This window comes from Emericellopsis cladophorae, assembly GCF_022114955.1.
Source record: "Emericellopsis cladophorae strain MUM 19.33 chromosome Unknown NODE_12_length_473309_cov_116_543296, whole genome shotgun sequence".
NCBI classification, from domain to species: domain Eukaryota; kingdom Fungi; phylum Ascomycota; class Sordariomycetes; order Hypocreales; family Bionectriaceae; genus Emericellopsis; species Emericellopsis cladophorae.
Genome location: NW_026250937.1, coordinates 48368 through 65574, shown reverse-complemented (window position 1 = coordinate 65574; position 17207 = coordinate 48368). Strand labels below are relative to the sequence as shown.

General features: G+C 58.7%; 6 protein-coding genes across 6 annotated transcripts; 4 read left to right on the top strand and 2 right to left on the bottom strand.

Moving 5' to 3' along the window:
- Positions 1 to 314: 314 nt before the first annotated feature.
- On the bottom strand, positions 315 to 3091 carry J7T54_003555 (uncharacterized protein; the record flags this gene model as incomplete). The annotated part of the gene is made up of 2 exons (XM_051505051.1): positions 315 to 2971; positions 3049 to 3091. The coding sequence occupies 2 exons, from the start codon at positions 3089 to 3091 to the stop codon at positions 315 to 317; spliced, it is 2700 nt and encodes an 899-aa protein (XP_051363400.1).
- Positions 3092 to 4093: 1002 nt separating this feature from the next.
- J7T54_003554 (pirin domain-containingprotein) lies at positions 4094 to 5104 on the top strand (the record flags this gene model as incomplete). Its single annotated transcript, XM_051505050.1, has 1 exon — positions 4094 to 5104. One exon carries the CDS (start codon positions 4094 to 4096, stop codon positions 5102 to 5104), a length of 1011 nt encoding a protein of 336 aa, XP_051363399.1.
- A 295-nt stretch (positions 5105 to 5399) lies between these two features.
- J7T54_003553 (uncharacterized protein) lies at positions 5400 to 6215 on the bottom strand (the record flags this gene model as incomplete). The annotated part of the gene is made up of 2 exons (XM_051505049.1): positions 5400 to 5860; positions 6041 to 6215. 2 exons carry the CDS (start codon positions 6213 to 6215, stop codon positions 5400 to 5402), a joined length of 636 nt encoding a protein of 211 aa, XP_051363398.1.
- A 375-nt stretch (positions 6216 to 6590) lies between these two features.
- J7T54_003552 (uncharacterized protein) lies at positions 6591 to 7704 on the top strand (the record flags this gene model as incomplete). The annotated part of the gene is made up of 4 exons (XM_051505047.1): positions 6591 to 6635; positions 7286 to 7349; positions 7425 to 7537; positions 7600 to 7704. The coding sequence occupies 4 exons, from the start codon at positions 6591 to 6593 to the stop codon at positions 7702 to 7704; spliced, it is 327 nt and encodes a 108-aa protein (XP_051363397.1).
- Positions 7705 to 8931: 1227 nt separating this feature from the next.
- J7T54_003551 (uncharacterized protein) lies at positions 8932 to 11141 on the top strand (the record flags this gene model as incomplete). The annotated part of the gene is made up of 2 exons (XM_051505046.1): positions 8932 to 8952; positions 9024 to 11141. 2 exons carry the CDS (start codon positions 8932 to 8934, stop codon positions 11139 to 11141), a joined length of 2139 nt encoding a protein of 712 aa, XP_051363396.1.
- Positions 11142 to 12889: 1748 nt separating this feature from the next.
- Positions 12890 to 16900, top strand: J7T54_003550 (Oxysterol-binding proteinc-like protein; the record flags this gene model as incomplete). Its single annotated transcript, XM_051505045.1, has 3 exons — positions 12890 to 12909; positions 13118 to 15623; positions 15677 to 16900. The coding sequence occupies 3 exons, from the start codon at positions 12890 to 12892 to the stop codon at positions 16898 to 16900; spliced, it is 3750 nt and encodes a 1249-aa protein (XP_051363395.1).
- Positions 16901 to 17207: the final 307 nt, after the last annotated feature.

Below are 17207 nucleotides of genomic sequence, written 5' to 3'. Positions count from 1 at the left end.
AACAGATGCGAATGATGAGCTCACTTGTGCAAGGTTCTCGTTCCTGTCGGCAAGGTCATATCGTGGTGCCATAACTCATCGTGTCCAGCGCATGCTGGATATCGCATGTACCATTCAGTCGTGAATCATGCTCTCTAACATCACATCTAATCACCCAAGCCATGTCCCAAATAGCCTAACTCAGTCCATAATGCCATTTCCCGTCGCGCCGTATCATCATAACCTCATTACTCGTGAAACGCCAAGGTGCCTTTCCAACACCATCCAAAATACCCATCGCTCCCCAAAGTCAGTACCGTCGTAATCCGTACACATTAGACACCGTAGTTCATCATCTTCATGATCTTCCCCTTCTCCGTGTACCGCTTCAGCCGACGGACACTCACCAACTCATCCCGCACACCGTGTCCAAACGTCCAGACACTCTCACTTCGGGGATCACTCTTCCTGTCCGCGCCCAGACGACCCTCGAGATCAGCCCTCGAGCGCACGGCACGAAACGCCTCGTCGCCCACCGTGTCCCGGGCCACGCACAGCGTGATGATACCCGCCAGTGTGTCCACCTCGTGCGGGAGCCGGAAGCCGTTCCGTCGAGGAATAACTAGCGTGAGAGCCGTCAGCGTGAGGAAGAGCAGAGACAGGAGGACGCCGTAGACGGGAACGGACGGGAACATTCGCACGGCCCCGTCCTGGCCTGTCAGAGCCATGAACAGACCACCCGCGAGGACGGGAATGCCCAGTGCCAGGAGGCTCGTGAGGCTGGTCACGGCCACGCGCCAGTGACCGACCCGCGCCGCGCTAAAGACGGCGCCGAACGCGCTGGAGGCGGCGTACTCGGCGAGGATGGACTTGCGTGCCGACGCGCCGTCGGGTGTGGTCATCTCGGCCCAGGGCTGCACCGTCCGCAGCGTGTGGTCGAGCGACTGGAAGAGCAGGAACACGATCATGCCCAGGCAGCTGGGCAGAAAGCTGTACAGAAAGTTGGCGGCCGAGAAGGCCATGTTGATGGGTCGTGCGGGCAGCAGGGGCTCAAAGCCCCGGTCAATGCGCGTCTGTGGGAGAAACGAGACGACCAGCAACGCCAGCAGCAGGACGCCCGAGAGCGACGCGGCCACGACCAGCGGAAAGGTCCTGAGAGGGAGTGGGAGGTAGGACATGACGGCAGACGACATGAAGGACGGCGGCTGCTGCTGCGGCGGCACAGACGTGTCACGCGATGTGACCGACGCAGGACGTCGCCCCATGATGTTCTGCACCGCGCTCTCGTCGGCTGGTGGGCCCGAGGAGCCCATGGCGTACCACGTGCCTCCACTCGTGTCCGTGCGCCAGTATCCCAGGCGATCAAAATAGTGGTCCTCGAGGGCGTCCTTGATCTCTGCCATGGTAGTGTTAGTCTCGGCAGCACGCCGGTAGCCGTCGACCGAGTTGCACCTGTTGAGGAGCGGCAGGATGTCTGCGATGGAGCGGACGTCCCACAGCAGACCGGTCCAGCGTCGGAACCAGAATGTCATGAGGACGATGGCGGACAGGCCAAGGATGGCGTATAGCACCAGGAGGGTGTAGGCCACGCCTTGGGCGGCGGCCCATGTCCACTCGCCGTCGACCAGGATGCAGGTGTACAAGGAGCTCAGCAGGGGCACCGTGAAGATACAAAGCCACGTTGCGACATTGAACAATCGGATCTGCCAGGGGCCCTGTAAGGACGGGTATAGAAATGTCGGGACGTGGAGCTTCTGGAACAGTGCGAGGTAGCGCTCACGTGCGTCTTCGCTGGCCATGGTCGTCAGAGGGAAGATCCGCGTAGACGTCGAGACGATATTCTGCGCATACAGAAGGATGCCGGCGCCGATGAGCTGTGGCAGGATCCGGAAGAGGAAGTACGAGCCGGAATAGATGGTTCCGGGGTAGTCGACCAGACCGTCATGCTGGCTCGAGTACGCAGCCGAGGCGACGGCACCGGCCGCCATGAATGCGCAGAGGGCCGTGAAGAGAAGCAGGGAAAAGGGCCGCAGGATGCGAGGCTTGAACGTCAGTGGAGGGCACGTGTTGTCGTTGGGATAGAAGTTGTCCCTCATCTCCTTGGTGACGGGCACCCATGTGTTGCTCGGCGGCAGAGGGGGCAGCGGTGTTTGGGAGAGCGGCGGTGCCGGTGTCTCGGAGGTGGGTGGGAGCGTCGACGGAAAGTCGAGCCCCGTGTCGCGCGAGTATGGTCTCAATGTCACCGGCGATAACGTCCGAAAGTCCTCGTGCTGCGAAAGTGACTGACTCCGAAGACTATCTGCGCGCTGGCGTTGTTGTAGTGGACTTGCGGGTGTCTGAATCAAGAGCTGCGCTTCGCGCTGTCGTTGTGATGACTGTCTGTTTGTGCTACTTGCAGACTGTCGTTGCAAGCCCCTGCGGTGCGTGCTGTCGGGCCTCCTCAACAGCCCATCCTCTTCTTCTGGTGGTGTCGGTATGCCCTCCATCTCCTCCTCGAATCCTCCGTCCGAGTACTCATCGTCATCCTCGTCATTTTCATTCGCCCGCCGTCTGGTCAGGGCCTGGATCGCATACTGGATATATGGCGCGTCGTCCACGCCCGGCGTCACTTTCCCAGCAGCCACGGCCAGGGCGTCTTTCAGCCCCTGCATGGGCGCAGGCCCCATGATGGAGGGAGCACCGGTAGGTGGCGAAGTGAGCATGGCGAGATTGGTCTCGTCGAAGCGCACCGTCTGAGACAGAGGTTTGATCCTCGGGGGGAGGATGTAGCTTTGGTGTCGGTATGGGCCGTAGATTCCCGCCGACGTGGACGGTGGCGAGGGAGTTATCGGTGCCGCCGCTGGCGCTATCGACGGCTCTGGGGCGAGGGAATCTGCCGGTGAGGACTCCTCGCCGTCTGGTCGGTGATGGTGGTTCCGCTGGTGGTTCCCACGTAGGTGGTGACAATGCGGATGTGAGGTCTCGGAGGAGTGAGACTGTGGCGGCCACTGCCCTGTGAGACACGAAATCAGCGTTCAGAACACAAGACGGTTGTAAGTGAGGGAGGGAGGAAGAGAGGAGAAGTCGTACGAGGAGATTTGACATGGTCAAAGTTCATGTTCTGGGTATTCATGCTGTGTAGCTGGCTCTTTGTTGTCATGCAGGCACACGCTGCATATGCACGCGATGGGCAGCCACTGATAGATGCAGCAGAGGAGCGAGACTGGGGAAGCGTGCATGATGAGAGACCTGTGGGGATCAAGTATGGTTGGCGTACAGGCGGTTTGGCAGAGCGTAATGGTGAAGGCTGGGGAGGTTGGGATGGATGGTCAGTGTACAGAGTACATGTAAAGAGGATGACCAGCCACCCCGGGGCGCGGGGCGGCAGGCCGCGTTTGAGGAATGCCTGGGGTGCACCTTTCCCTAGCTCTTTGGTTATCAATGTGCTGGTCAGTGTGAATAGTAGAGGTGGTTTCAGTTGCGCCCTTTTAGTAGCATCCACCTTTAAGGACAATATTCCATCCTGAAAGTAAAGCGTGATTCTGGTCTGATGAAAGTGAGGAGAGACGAGAATCTGAGATGTGCGCTGAGCAGCGGGGCCCACAGCTCCGAAAAGTGTGGCTGGTGATCCACTTATTCGGGTGGCTGGGGCCCGGGCCGCCGTGATGGCCTCCGTGACGGTGCCCAATGTGATGCCATCACGTTTCAGAGCTGGGAGAGATTTACTTAAAGCTCTGCCGAAAAGAAGCGGACAAACACTGTGGAACAAACAATGTCCTTGGTCGCTGCGTGACCTTCATAGCGTTCTTTATCGACTTCTTGTTGCCTCGGATCCCGCTTCACAAACGGAACTACCTACCCTAGAGATGAATGTCGCTGACTGATCGGCATCTCATCATTAGGCGCGCTTACGTGTCTGCCCCGCGCTAAACCCGATTCGTTTGCTTATGTGAAGCTGAGGAATTGACTTCAAATCGACAAATCGAGGGGTCACTCTAGTCTAGTCCGTAGTCGCCGCCGTCATAGTATAAGTGATGGAAAAAATAATCATCTATCAGCGTCTCGTCATGCCTCAACAAACCCCTTCAAAGTTTCATCCTCGACGTTCTCTCGTATTCGATTGAAATCAACATAAATGAACCGCTTCGCGCTCGGTTCAGCAGTTCTGGCAGCTTTCATCGCAGCACTCCTGTACACCATCCAGCCCAGTTACATCACCAACTTCATCACCACCACCACCACCACCACCACAGACAGTCAAACCTCCATGACCGCTGCGCGCGCCATGTCCACCCTCCGCCACGCCTCGATCAAGCCTCACCGCTCCGCCACGCGCGGCCACGCGGACCACGGCTGGCTCAACACATATCACTCCTTCTCCTTTGCCAACTGGTACCACCCCGACTACCAGCAGTTCGGCTCGCTGCGCGTGCTCAACGAGGACCGCGTCGCGCCCAACAGCGGCTTCCCCACACACCCGCACCGCAATGCCGAGATCTTCTCGTACATTCTCAGCGGCGAGCTGACCCACCGCGACAGCATGATCAAAAAGGGCCAGGAGGCCGGCGTGGACAAGGATGCCTTCTACCGCATGCGCCGGGGCGACGTCCAGTTCACCACGGGTGGCACGGGTATCGCGCACTCCGAGTTCAACGAGGACCACAAGGAGCCCGTCCACTTTCTGCAGATCTGGGCGCTGCCCTGGAAGAACGGCCTCGCGCCGCGCTACAGCACGCAGCACTTTGACGACGAGAGCAAGCGCGCGGGCTTTGTGAGCATCCTGTCGCCCCTCGTCGGCGGGCCCGACGCGACTGCCGAGCAGCACAAGAACCCCAAGCCTACGCTCGAGGGCACCATCCCCATCAATGCCGACTTCACCATGGGCGCCGGGCTGGTTGCGCCCGAGGGCCAGTTCACATGGGTCGTGGGCGGCAAGGCCACCAAGGCCACCAAAAGGAAGGTCTTTGTGCACCTGCCCATGACCAAGAACGGCAAGGCCAAGATTCGTCTCGACGGCCGCGAGGACGCCGAGCTCAGCGAGGGAGATGGGGCCTTTATCGAGGGCGTCGCGCAGGGCGACAAGCTGGTGGTCGAGAGCATTGGTTCGGCCGAGGCTGAGGTGATTGTTCTCGACAGCGCCAACTGATTTTTCTTGAAGTGGGAGGCATGAGTAATTACGATAGACATAGCATGGAATGGAGTACCTTGTACATTAAATCTGTTTTCGGTATTAGAAGTTAAGTTGCGGTAGACTTACGTTCACATGAAGGCAGCCACCCAAACATCCATGGACTCGACTCTTTTCGAACCACCCGGAACACCCTTCAGGCTTGCTTCACAGGCATCCCGGAATGCAGCAACCACTGCCCGCTCTCGCTCATCGCCTCACGTGCTCCTCTATCTCCTTCGCAAAAGACGAAGAAAGACAAGGCACAAACCTCTCATCGTCCGTCGAGCAGGCCGTTCCCGGGCTCTACGAGAGTCTCCTTTTCCAGCTGCCAGCCGGCCGCCAGAGCCAGCTCGGTAAGACGCTTTGGTTCCAGCACGGTATGGACGTTTGACGCGCTGCTCTCCTTCCGGCATTCTAGCGATGCCTGAGTGAGAGCAGCCAATATGCAGGGCCGTGCCGATGGCTGCGTCGCGAACAGCGACCACTCGGCCAGGAGGAGACGTTTGCTATGCTGCTTGATGGCGCGGAAAGTGGAAAGGATGAGGGAGGGGGAGGCAACATACCATAGGGAATGGGCGAGCACCGTCGCATCAAAGGTATTGCCTTGGGTGTCAAGTGGCGAGGAGAGTGAACAGAGGTAGTCTAGAGGCGATTGTTGGACCCACGTAATCTGCCTGCTCAAAAGGCCCTGCGAGAGATGATGCTGTGCTTGACCCAGGGTACAGAGGGCACCTGGAGAAGTTATCAGTCGGGTTTGTGGTTTTGCGCTCACATCGCATAGGCCCAGGACGCGTAGATGAGTGAACAAGTAAAAGAGCGCACCCTAGTTCAACTGAGCTGGATCGACTGTTATGACGCTGCCTTGTTCGCCCACAGAAGAGGCAAGGACAGCAGTGCAATCGCCTTGTCCACATCCTAGTTCTAATATCTTCAATCCGGCGCGGATGTTCCACGCCTGCAGGAGCGCCAGGCGATGAAGTATCTGGGCTTCCTGGACGGCGAATTGGACAGGATCGTGAAGGGAAAGACGGGCGATGGAGGCGGCGTCAGCTTGAGTATACATCATGTGCGTGAGGGTGTTGGACATGGGATCCAATGCTTGAATGCGCCAGTTGGAGTGACAAGGTGATGTTGGTGGGGGAGCGGGAGTTTGTTTATTATTGGGCAAGAAGTCCTCGTGTCGGTTCTTACATGTATGTTTGTCTCCTGTTGCAGAAGATGAGTCACGCAGCTCACACCTTTACAATGTTGTTAGGGAATTCTTAGATCAAATATTTGCAATCACAACGTAATGTTCCCCCTTTATTGAACGCGTTGGAGCTTTCGAAAGCAACGATACGGAGTACTAATTACTTATTCCCTCCTCCTCACCAGCTCAAATCCAAATCTCGGCGTCAGATCAATCTGCATGAAGCCACGCACCTTGGCCGGTCCGACCCACTCGCCTTCACACTCTGTGTCAATGTTTGCCGAGCAGGCGGAGAAACTGCGCAAGGTTATTCGGGAAGTATGCTCATGTGACGGCATGGCTATCTATTGTCCCATGCAATGTACTCGGGCGTATAGGGTAGGCTTGGACACACAAGTTAACTAACGTTAACTAACTAAGTTAGTTACGCCCCTCGATATTATAGGGTCGGATCGGAGTCCGGACAATCGGCCATGACAGCCGAAAGGCGTTACTGCACGCTTGGCACCAGGTGGCCGCGACGGGGGTACCCTGCTGTCTATCCCTAGGGCCAACATGCCTAGGGCCAACATGCTCACGCTCAAGGTGCTAATTCGTAATTAGGGCCAACAGCCAATTTTTCACCTTCTTCAAAGGTGAGGGCCCACGTGCGTGCGCGAGGAACTGGCGCGCAGCAAGGGGCAGCGCCTCAACCACGGTTACAGCGCTCATGGTGGCAGGAGACCGAGACGTATCCTCGCTACGGATACTTGTAATTTGCATGTCCTTGTCGACATGAATGCCCAGAGCAAAGTGGGCGACGCCGCTTTTTATTCACGTCGGATGTCGCGCTGCGTGACTCTTGTGACTTGTCTGTCCCCTTTAGTCGGGCCAGCCAACGGTCCAACCGCCCCATCTCATCACCCGTCAGAAGTTGTTCCGTCCAGCCGTCTCCAGTCAATGGGCCCATTTCTCCCGAGAACCGACAGCGCACTTTTGTCTTTTCGATCCTGCAGGCTTGGCGCGAGGCACAGAAGCTGCGCGATTGGCCGCGTCTCCCATGCGAAAACTGGAGACGAGCGAGATAGTTGCACCGACCCAAGGCCGTAGGGCTGATGCTGTGGACAGGCCCCTGGGGAGGACGAGGGTCCAGGGAGCAGGAGCAGGAGCAGGAGCAGGAGCAGGAGCAGGAGCAGGAGCAGGAGCAGGAGAGGAACAGGAACAGCGGCCCGCGATCGCATGTTTCTTCAGGCTGTTTGGCGGCTGGCCGGATCAAAAGACCCCAGCAATGGGACATTCGCAGCTCCAGTCGCTGACGAAGGCTGCGTTCTACGTGCGCACGTACCAGATTCCGGCGGCCCCCTCCTTGTTCACTGCTGTCTCTTTGGATCCAGACCGACAGGGCTAGCCGCAACTCAATCTTTCGGAAATCAGAACGCAGACTTCTTGGGCGGTTCTCGCTGGGCCTTCCGACTCGTCACGCCTGCTACGAGAGGGAAAAAAGGTACATACGGCGTCGCTCACGACATATCCGGGTTTTGTCTGGTTTCCCTCGGTATCATCTCGCATTTTCATCCGCCGTCAACAAGGCGCCAACACGTACTCGCTGGATAATCTCGTTCACATGTCTCTCTGCCCTCCTTCATCGCTGGGCCCCTCGCTGTACCTGCAGAAGCGTGAGGTAGCGGCGCCAATCGGCGCCAGCGACATGCGGGCACATCTTGGCCTCATCAGCCAACATCCTCGTCACACTGAGAGTGTGGCCAATCAATGTCCCGGACGTGACACCCTTGAGATCAATAGCTCCATGCGTGCCTGGCTGTCTCTGTCCCCCGTGGCCCACAATCAACGTCGATTGCTCGCTTAGGGCACACGCACGTCCAGTGACAACGGGTCTGGTATCATCCCTAGCTCTGTTTTCCACAACCAACACCACCATCTGCATCGCAGACCGGAGGCCGCTTGTCCCCATGGATCTTTATGACTCCTTTCGCCGCTGCCAAGTTCCCACGTCTTGTCCCCCCACGCCCCCAGCAGTGTGAGGGATCAAGCTTCTCTGTTTGCAAGCCCATCGCCAGCGACAACCGCGATCTCTCCTCTTTGGGCTCGCCGCTCGTCTACTTCTAGAATCAAGTGGTCCTGCCCAGCTACCTGCCTCCACCAGGAAGTGTCAAAAGGCCCTGCTGAATGCCAATTACCCCGGACAGTCCATGCTTGCCCAGCCGATGCCTGAAAGCATCTGCCACCCAACCGCATCAGGGGAAATTTGGTCAACGCAGGTACCATGCGTAAGAGTGGCTTCGTAGTCCAAGCTGCGTAACCGCCGAGCATGGAGTGACCGGTGGGTGCGGACTCCGTAGCCTGGCCCCCAACGTTGATAGTAGTCAAAGATGGCCTCTCTTCGCCCTCTGGGTCCTCTTTTTTCCCTTTTCCTTTCCTCACTCTCGCAACTTCAAGAGACTCACGGCTTCGGTTCCAGGCCTCAATCTTTGCAGACGTTCTTGTCTGCGTCCCTTCTTTCGCTGTTCGCAGCATACCACACTCTCTTTGCACTGGAAACCAGCAGGCTTCGGCCAACTTACAATCACTTGACAGCACTCACTGACTAATTAATACCACACAACACACACACACAATGGCTCTCAACGGTTACTGGGTAAATCTCACCCTTTCAGAGGCTGTCGTGCTACGCGGGCCAGTCCAAAGCTTCCCAGCTAACATGAGCAGGGTCAATGGGGCTTTGAGCGCCTGGCCGACTACTGTGACACTGGCGTCGAATATGTCTCCCTCGCCTTTGTCAACGTCGCCCCTGAGCATGGCAACGGCTACCCGGGTACCAACTTTGCAGGCCACTGCGGGGGCGGCGTCTACACCGCCCCCAATGGCGAGCCCAGCGATCTCCTGAGCGAGTGCCAGATTCTCAAGGAGGACATCCCCAAATGCAAGGAGAAGGGCGTCACCATCCTGCTGTCTATTGGTGGTGTCTTCAATGAGGATACGTCAAACTACGAGGTCTCGTCCGTCGAGAACGGCGTCGACTTTGCCGACTTTTTGTACGGCGCCTTTGGCCCCTACAACCCTGACTGGGAGGGTCCCCGTCCTTTTGATCTCGACGAGGACAACCACACCTCGGTCGACGGCTTCGACCTGGACATTGAACACGACATTGACAACGAGCCCTACATTGCCCTCGTCGAGCGCCTCCGCGAGCACGACCCCAGCCTCTTCTTCTCCAGCGCCCCCCAGTGCCCCCCCGAGGACCGCTACTTCTACATGAAGGACCTCTTTGAGGCCGTGCACTTTGACGCCCTGTTTGTCCAGTTCTACAACAACCCGCGCTGCAACGCCGCCGGCAATGGCTTCAACTACGAGGAATGGGAGGCCATCCTCGCCGACTCGGAGTACAACCAGGACACCCGCCTCTTTGTCGGTCTGCCCGCCAGGTTGGACGCCGGCGGCGGCTACGTCAGCCCCTCCAATATTGAGGACATTATCTGCGAGCACCGTGACAGCCCCAACTGGGGCGGCATCTCGCTGTGGGATCTCACCCGTGGCGCCTCCAACTTCATGCTCGACGGGCGTACCTTTAACGAGCACGTCCTCGAGGCCCTGGACAGCAACTGCGGCGTCGAGCCCACGACCACGACCACTTCTGTGCTGAGCACCACGACCGCGACCACGACCACGACTTCCGCCTCATCTACGGCTACAATCACGACCATGACTACCTCAGCCGCTGTGACCACGACCACCACTAGCTCGTCGTCGTCGTCGTCCTCTTCTCCCAGCTCGTCGCCCTCCAGCACATCATCTTCCGCCAGCTTGAGCTCTTCTTATTCCAGCTCGTCTGCTGTCGTCACCACGGCCAGCAGCAGCGCGAGCTCCACCCTCGACGTTGTCACCAGCACCAGCAGCACCACCACGTCCTCCCCTTCGTCCGTTGCCAACGGCGTGACCAGCACCACTAGCCACCACACCTTTACCACCGGATGGTCCAACTCTACCACCACCACCTCGCACGGCGCGACCATCACCACCTCGTATGACGCGACCATCACGTCCGCCACCGACGACGTGTCCATGACCACCAGCACCCACTTCACCACAAAGACCTACACAGTGACCGACTGCCCCCCGTATGTCGTCGACTGCCCCGCCGGCGGCTACGTGACCACCGTCGTCGTCCCTGTCTACACTACCGTCTGCCCCGTCACCGAGGTCGAGCCTACTCCCACCGGCGTTCCTTGCGAGGGTGACTGCCCCGGCCACGACGATGGCGAGGACGATGACCACGAGGGTGGTGACGATGGTCACGAGGATGGCGGTGATGAGGACGACGAGGACTGCGACGAGGATATTCCCGATGAGGGCGACGACGGTTCTGAAGAGCCTGAATGCCCTGGTGGCTCTCACTGCCCCGAGACTCCTGAGCAGCCTGAGCACCCGGAGACCCCTGAGCAGCCTGAGCACCCGGAGACTCCTGAGCAGCCTGAGCACCCGGAGACCCCTGAGCAGCCTGAGCACCCGGAGACCCCTGAGCAGCCTGAGCACCCGGAGACCCCTGAGCACCCCGAGCACCCCGAGCAGCCTGAGCACCCGGAGACCCCTGAGCAGCCTGAGTACCCCGTGTGCCCCGGCCCCAACTGCCCCGGCTCTCCCACGACCATCGCTACCTTCACTCACCCTCCCGTCGGCACCGCCCCCGGCCCCATTGCCACCTGGACCTCCACACTCCCCCACGGTGAGGAGCCCACCGCTCCCATCGTCCCCGGCGCCGCCTCCGGTGTCAGCGTTGGCATGAGCGTCCTGGCCGCTGTCGTTGCCATCCAGGCCTTCGTCCTGTAAATTTCTCTCGTCTAACGAATTGTATATTTCTTTTGAATAAAGAGGCGATCCTGATGTGGGGTATGGGATGATTGTAATGGATTCAGATTCTGTGTATATCTTCGACCCCCCTGAGTGCCCTCGTCTTTCTTCTACGGGAGACACGAGGGGATGTGATGTGGCTAGCCTACGGATAGAAAGGACAAAGGCACTTGCGGCAGGCTGACAATATACAACCACTTATGCTGACTGTTCCGTGATCTGTGGTACGTGATGCTTGATGTCTTACATACAACGCTATCAATGGAAGGCTAGGGACTGTTCCACGCAGGGTACGGACACTGTAGAACTGGTCACGGTAAGTGCGTAAAGCCGCCGCCCTTTTCTTCTAGTTATACAATCATATGATGGAAATGCCACAAACCTAGAACTACGCTCACGCATATGTAACTGTCATTGTATGCGGCGCAATCCTAACTATGCGAAAATCGAGAATAGTCGTGACACTGCCGTCAGTGGCCTTTGGAATCGCCCGGTATCACAAAAGCACACTCCCAATTATGCAACCATACTCGAACAAGAGCACATCTACGCAACATTACCGAGAAAGCTCTCACTGTCCTCTCCTTGGCCTCGATGCCTCACTGACACAACAACCTCCACCGTTTCCCAATCCACGAATGGCTTACCGCCCTAGAAGTGGACAGCTTCAACACGGCATTCACTGCGGCCTCCTTTTTTTCATGTTCCAGAGGCTCGACGAGCCACAGAAAAGAGTCACGCCACTGACCTCCGCAAATCGTTTCTCGCCCAAGACCGTGCAACTGATTGCGCGTGATTCACAGGACGGCGAGGGTTCAGGAGAACTGTACGGTAGTCTCCAAGCCACCGATGTTCTGGGCTCCCCGTACCTGTTCCACCGCGCTTGGAAGAAGAACTAGTCCATTGGAACATTCGAGGACATATCTCTCGCGAGTCTGCCTTGCTCTACCTCGGCCGTTGGGGACATCGCGATCGATTGTGACTTAAAAGGGCCGGGCTTTGACCGGTCCTGACGATGAGGCAAGCAACGACCGCATCAGATGCAATCAGGCCTGCGCTACGGGGTAGGGCGCAGGAGTGGGTGATGGCATGTGGGGTAATGGCAACGTGGACATGATCGTATAGCGCTTCTGCAACAATCATGGGCTATTTCGACGGATGACGCGCAAGGCTGAGGACTCTTTATCGCTGAGTCGCCGTCGCGTCATGGAATCGTCGGTTCCTTGTCGCCTAAATCGTCAATTTGCCTGACTAATCAGGTGGGAAAAGCGACGAACAGGGAGGGGGGGAACCAAGGGGGGTTTTGCAGCAATCGATGCTCGACCGAACCGTCTCGGGCCAATCCAGCCTGGCAAAACAACGTCATGGCACCTTTGCTGGTCGACCATTACTCCTCCATTCCCAGTTCCCTTGGCAACCTCCTGGCCCTCTTCCATATCCCTCTCCTCGTTCCTCGACGCGCCGCATCAACCGAGGTCTCGCCTGTCCATTTCCGCTGCTGTTGAGCGGCTGTTATGTCATTTTTCTCGAGGCGTATGTAGTCCTGTACACGAACACATAAACGGCACTTGAAGAGGGTGGCCCCGGCGTCGATCCTTCCCCGATTCTCGACCGATTCGACCCCCGAGCTACTGAAGCTACACTAGACCTCCCTTCCAGGTTCAAGACCTCGTGCCTTGCACTACGCGACTGTTCTGAAGGGCTCGAGAACCCAAAGCAGGAACAAAATGTCGGAAGCTGGCGAGAGGTACGTGGCTCAACGGCGATAGAACCCCGGTCGAGACCCTTCCACACACACTCCACTACCCCTCGATTCCCTGAGGTTGTTTGGCGGAGGGCGTTGTTGCAATCGCGACAGACATCCGTCCAAACCACGTCTCAACGAGCGGCTATCCGCCAACCCCCATCTATACACACACCTCATAGGACTTGTCGGCTAACTCCACGCTCTTCAGCATGCACAAGCGCTCCATGTCGTCTGCTGCGCGCAATCTGCTCCGACGAGACAAGAACCGCGGTGGCGACGACGATTCTGGCTCAGAGGATGGCCGCGCATCGAATGCCGCCTCGAGCTTGTCGCGCCAGACGAGCGTCCTTGGCCATGGAGCCAAGCTGTCGACGACAACGGCTGGATTGAGCCGGACGCCTTCTGCTACGGCCGCGCCCCCGACACCGCTGAAGCAAGTGCAAAGCCACGACAAGGCCATCAGCCTGGAGCAGTCTGTAAAAAAGTTCCGCATTGTCGAGTCGCTGCGCAGTGGTGACACCGCTTCCATCTCAAAGGCCATTCGCGACACAAGCGAAGGGGGCCCACGAGCGAGTACATCGTCCCTGTCCGGCGGCTCGGGTGGCCTCGAGGACACTACCATCCTCCACTTGGCGATCCAATGTGCCGAGTTCCCCGTGGTCGAGTATGTCTTGTCGGACGGTCTCAACAGTCTCGACGTCAACGCCCGTGACAAAGACGGCAATACACCCCTACATGTGGCGGCCGCGCAGGGCCGCACAGCCGTGGTCAAGCTCCTTCTCGAGCAGAAGGACATCAATGATGCCATGGCCAACGCACATGGCCAGCTACCGATCGACCTCGCCAGAAACCCCGAGATCTTCCAGCAGCTGCAACTATCGCGGTCGCTGTATACCGAAGCCAAGGTGTGCGAGGTGCAGGAACTGATTGCCAGAGCAGACTACGATAGCCTTGCGGAGGTCTTGGAGGAACCCCGCTTCAAGACGGTGATCGATATCAACAGCCCCGAATTCGCCTCGGAACCCACCACTGTGCAGTCTGGTGGCACCCTCCTCCACGAAGCAGCGAGAAAGAAGAACACGGCCCTCATCCAGGCTCTGCTGCTCCACGGCGCCGACCCGTTCCGACGTGACCGCAAGGGCAAGCTGCCTCAGAACATCACCAACGACGACAATGTCAAGTCCATCCTCAAAAAGTCGCCTGCTGCAGTCGCCGCACAACGGACCATCCAGGAGAAGGCTGTCCTGGGGCACGCTGCCTCGCAAGGTGTGGGGCCTGCGCCCAACGGCGACCCTCTGGCCGGCCGCGAGGCTCGTGAGATGAAGGGCTACCTGAAGAAATGGACCAACTACCGCAAGGGGTATCAGCTGCGCTTCTTCGTGCTCGAGGATGGTGTTCTGAGCTACTACAAGCACCAGGACGACGCGGGATCCGCCTGCCGTGGCGCCATCAACATGCGCATCGCCAAGCTGCACATGAGCCCCGACGAGAAGACAAAGTTTGAGATTCACGGAAAGTCGTCCGTCAAGTATACTCTCAAGGCAAATCATGAGGTCGAGGCGAAACGCTGGTACTGGTCGCTCAACAACTCCATCCAGTGGACCAAGGACCAGCTGCGCGAGGAGGAGAAGCAGGCTGCCAAGAGCGCAGAGTTGTTGAAGCAAGCCAAGGCAGAGCAGAGTGGCACCAGCCTGTCCGTGCAGGACTCGTACAGCGACGCCGCCAGCCTCAGCGACCTGCGCCGGCAGAGTTCCCACGTCCCCCATCGTGCTGCGTCGAGCGTCAAGGTGTCAGTGCAGCGACCCGACCAGACCGGCGCAAGCACGGTGGGCAGTTTTGATGATGATGACTTTGCAGACGCGGCTACGGATGGGTACATGTCTCGGTCGCCAGGCCCCGGCGGTGCCTTGATCCCCGGCGAACGCGACGAGGAGGACGACTACGACGACAACATGAGCGCCAGGGACGAGCCATCGGCGACACGCGACGCGCTCAATATTACGGCCCAGTCCGCCAAACTTCAGCTGGAGACTTTGACGCATGTCCAGGCCGCCCTGATGGCTGAGTCGACAAGCCGGCCAGCAACGGCTATCTCGGACCCCAAGGTAGCGCAGGCTTTGTCGACGTACGACGGCGCCATCCGCAGCTTGACAGGTCTCATTGGCGACCTGCTGCGCATCTCCAAGGACCGCGACGCGTACTGGCAGTACCGTCTAGATCGCGAGTCGGGCATGCGGCGGATGTGGGAGGAGAGCATGGCGCAGGTGGCCAAGGAGCAGGAAGAGCTGCAGGCCAAGTTTGGTGAAGCCGAGGCCAAGCGCAGACTGACGAAGAAGGCGCTGCGCGAGGTAATGGAGGGCGGCGTGGGCGTGGGCGGTGGTGCCGAGACACCGGTGCTGGAGCAAAATTTGGAGCAGGTCGACAAGGACAAGGAGCAGGAGGTGCCAGTCAAGAGCATCTCGAGAAAGCCGACGGCGCTGGAGCAGATGGCTGATTTCTCGGATGACGAGTCCGACGACCAGGAGGAGTTCTTTGACGCCGTCGATGCTGGAGAGGTTGAGGTGGCTGTCATGCCGCCTGGTGAGGCTGCGCAGGAGAAGGATGTAGTCATATCCGGCGCCAACGACATCAGCCCCTCATTCAAGGGTTATGAGGGCGGCGTGCGGACAAGGCTGAAGCTGGATGCTGACGACAGGCCCAAGGTTTCGCTCTGGGTATGTCCCCCGTGGCAGTGTGGTGGGAGCTTGTTGCTAACGCAATTGATCAGGGAATTCTCAAGTCCATGATTGGCAAGGACATGACAAAGATGACCTTGCCCGTCTCCTTCAACGAGCCGACGTCCTTCCTGTACCGTGGCGCCGAGGACATGGAGTACGCCGAGCTGCTAGACCTGGCTGCCGACCGCGCCGACTCGATCGAGCGCCTCGTGTACGTCGCTGCGTTTGCGTCGAGTGAGTATGCGTCCACCGTGGGACGCATTGCCAAGCCCTTCAACCCTCTTCTCGGCGAGACCTTTGAGTATGTGCGACCGGACAAGAACTACCGATTCTTCATTGAGCAAGTCAGCCACCACCCACCCATTGGGGCTGCGTGGGCGGAAGCGCCGCAATGGGAGTACTGGGGTGAGATGAACGTCAAGTCCAAGTTCTACGGCAAGGCCTTCGATATCCACCACCTGGGCACGTGGTTCCTCAAGCTGCGCCCCAAGGCCGGCGGTCAGGAGGAGCTGTACTCTTGGAAGAAGGTCACGTCGTCTGTCATTGGCATCATCACGGGCAACCCGACAGTGGACAATTACGGCACCATGGAAATCAAGAACCACACGACTGGTGAGGTGGCGCTTGTGGACATGAAGCCACGCGGATGGAAAGCGTCGAGCGCCTACATTCTATCAGGCAAGGTCTTGGACTCGGACGGCAACGTTCGCGTGAGCATGGGGGGGCGATGGAACTCGCGCATCTACGCACGGCTGACGCCCGGGTACGAGGCGGCGGTGGGCGAACCGTCCAAGGAGAAGGACAACGGGCCGGTGCATCGGGGTAGCCTGGTGGACCCGACACAGGCGTACCTCGTCTGGCAGGCGAACCCACGGCCGGCTGGGATCCCGTTCAACCTGACGCCGTTTGCCCTGACGTTCAACCACCTCGACGACAACCTCCGGCCTTGGATCGCGCCGACGGACTCTCGCCTGCGGCCTGACCAGCGCGCGATGGAAGACGGCGAGTACGATGTGGCAGCGACGGAGAAGAACCGTCTCGAGGAAGGACAGCGTGGGCGCAGGAGAGCGCGCGAAGAGGCGGGCGAGGAGTTTGTGCCGGCGTGGTTCAGCAAGGCGCGATGCGATGTGACTGGGGAGATGTACTGGCAGTTCAACAAGAAGTACTGGGCGCGGCGAGAAAAGGCCGGGCCGGACGGGGACCCTGATGCGTGGGAAGGTCTAGAGCCCATCTTTGAGGACTTTGACAAGAATGAGAAGAGCATGGCATCATGAGAGTTCTCTTGGGTAATGGTGGCGGTGGTGGTGTCGGTCAGTAGCAGCAGTACAGTATATACAGGGTGGCGCACCCGCCTTTTTCTCTCTTTTTCTCTCTCTCAAATTGCATTCACGATTCTGTTTGTTTGCCATTTCCAAACGCCATGTCCATATGACAGTCCCAGCTGCGCGTCGTGCTGTCACTTGGAGTCAAGCTCGGCACTCGTAGTCCGCACGTGTCGAAGCTACCCAATGCGCCCCACAGCACCCTGAGCCAGGGTCAGGCAGGGTCAGGCAGGTCAGGTAGGGTCCACCAGTTAGAGAT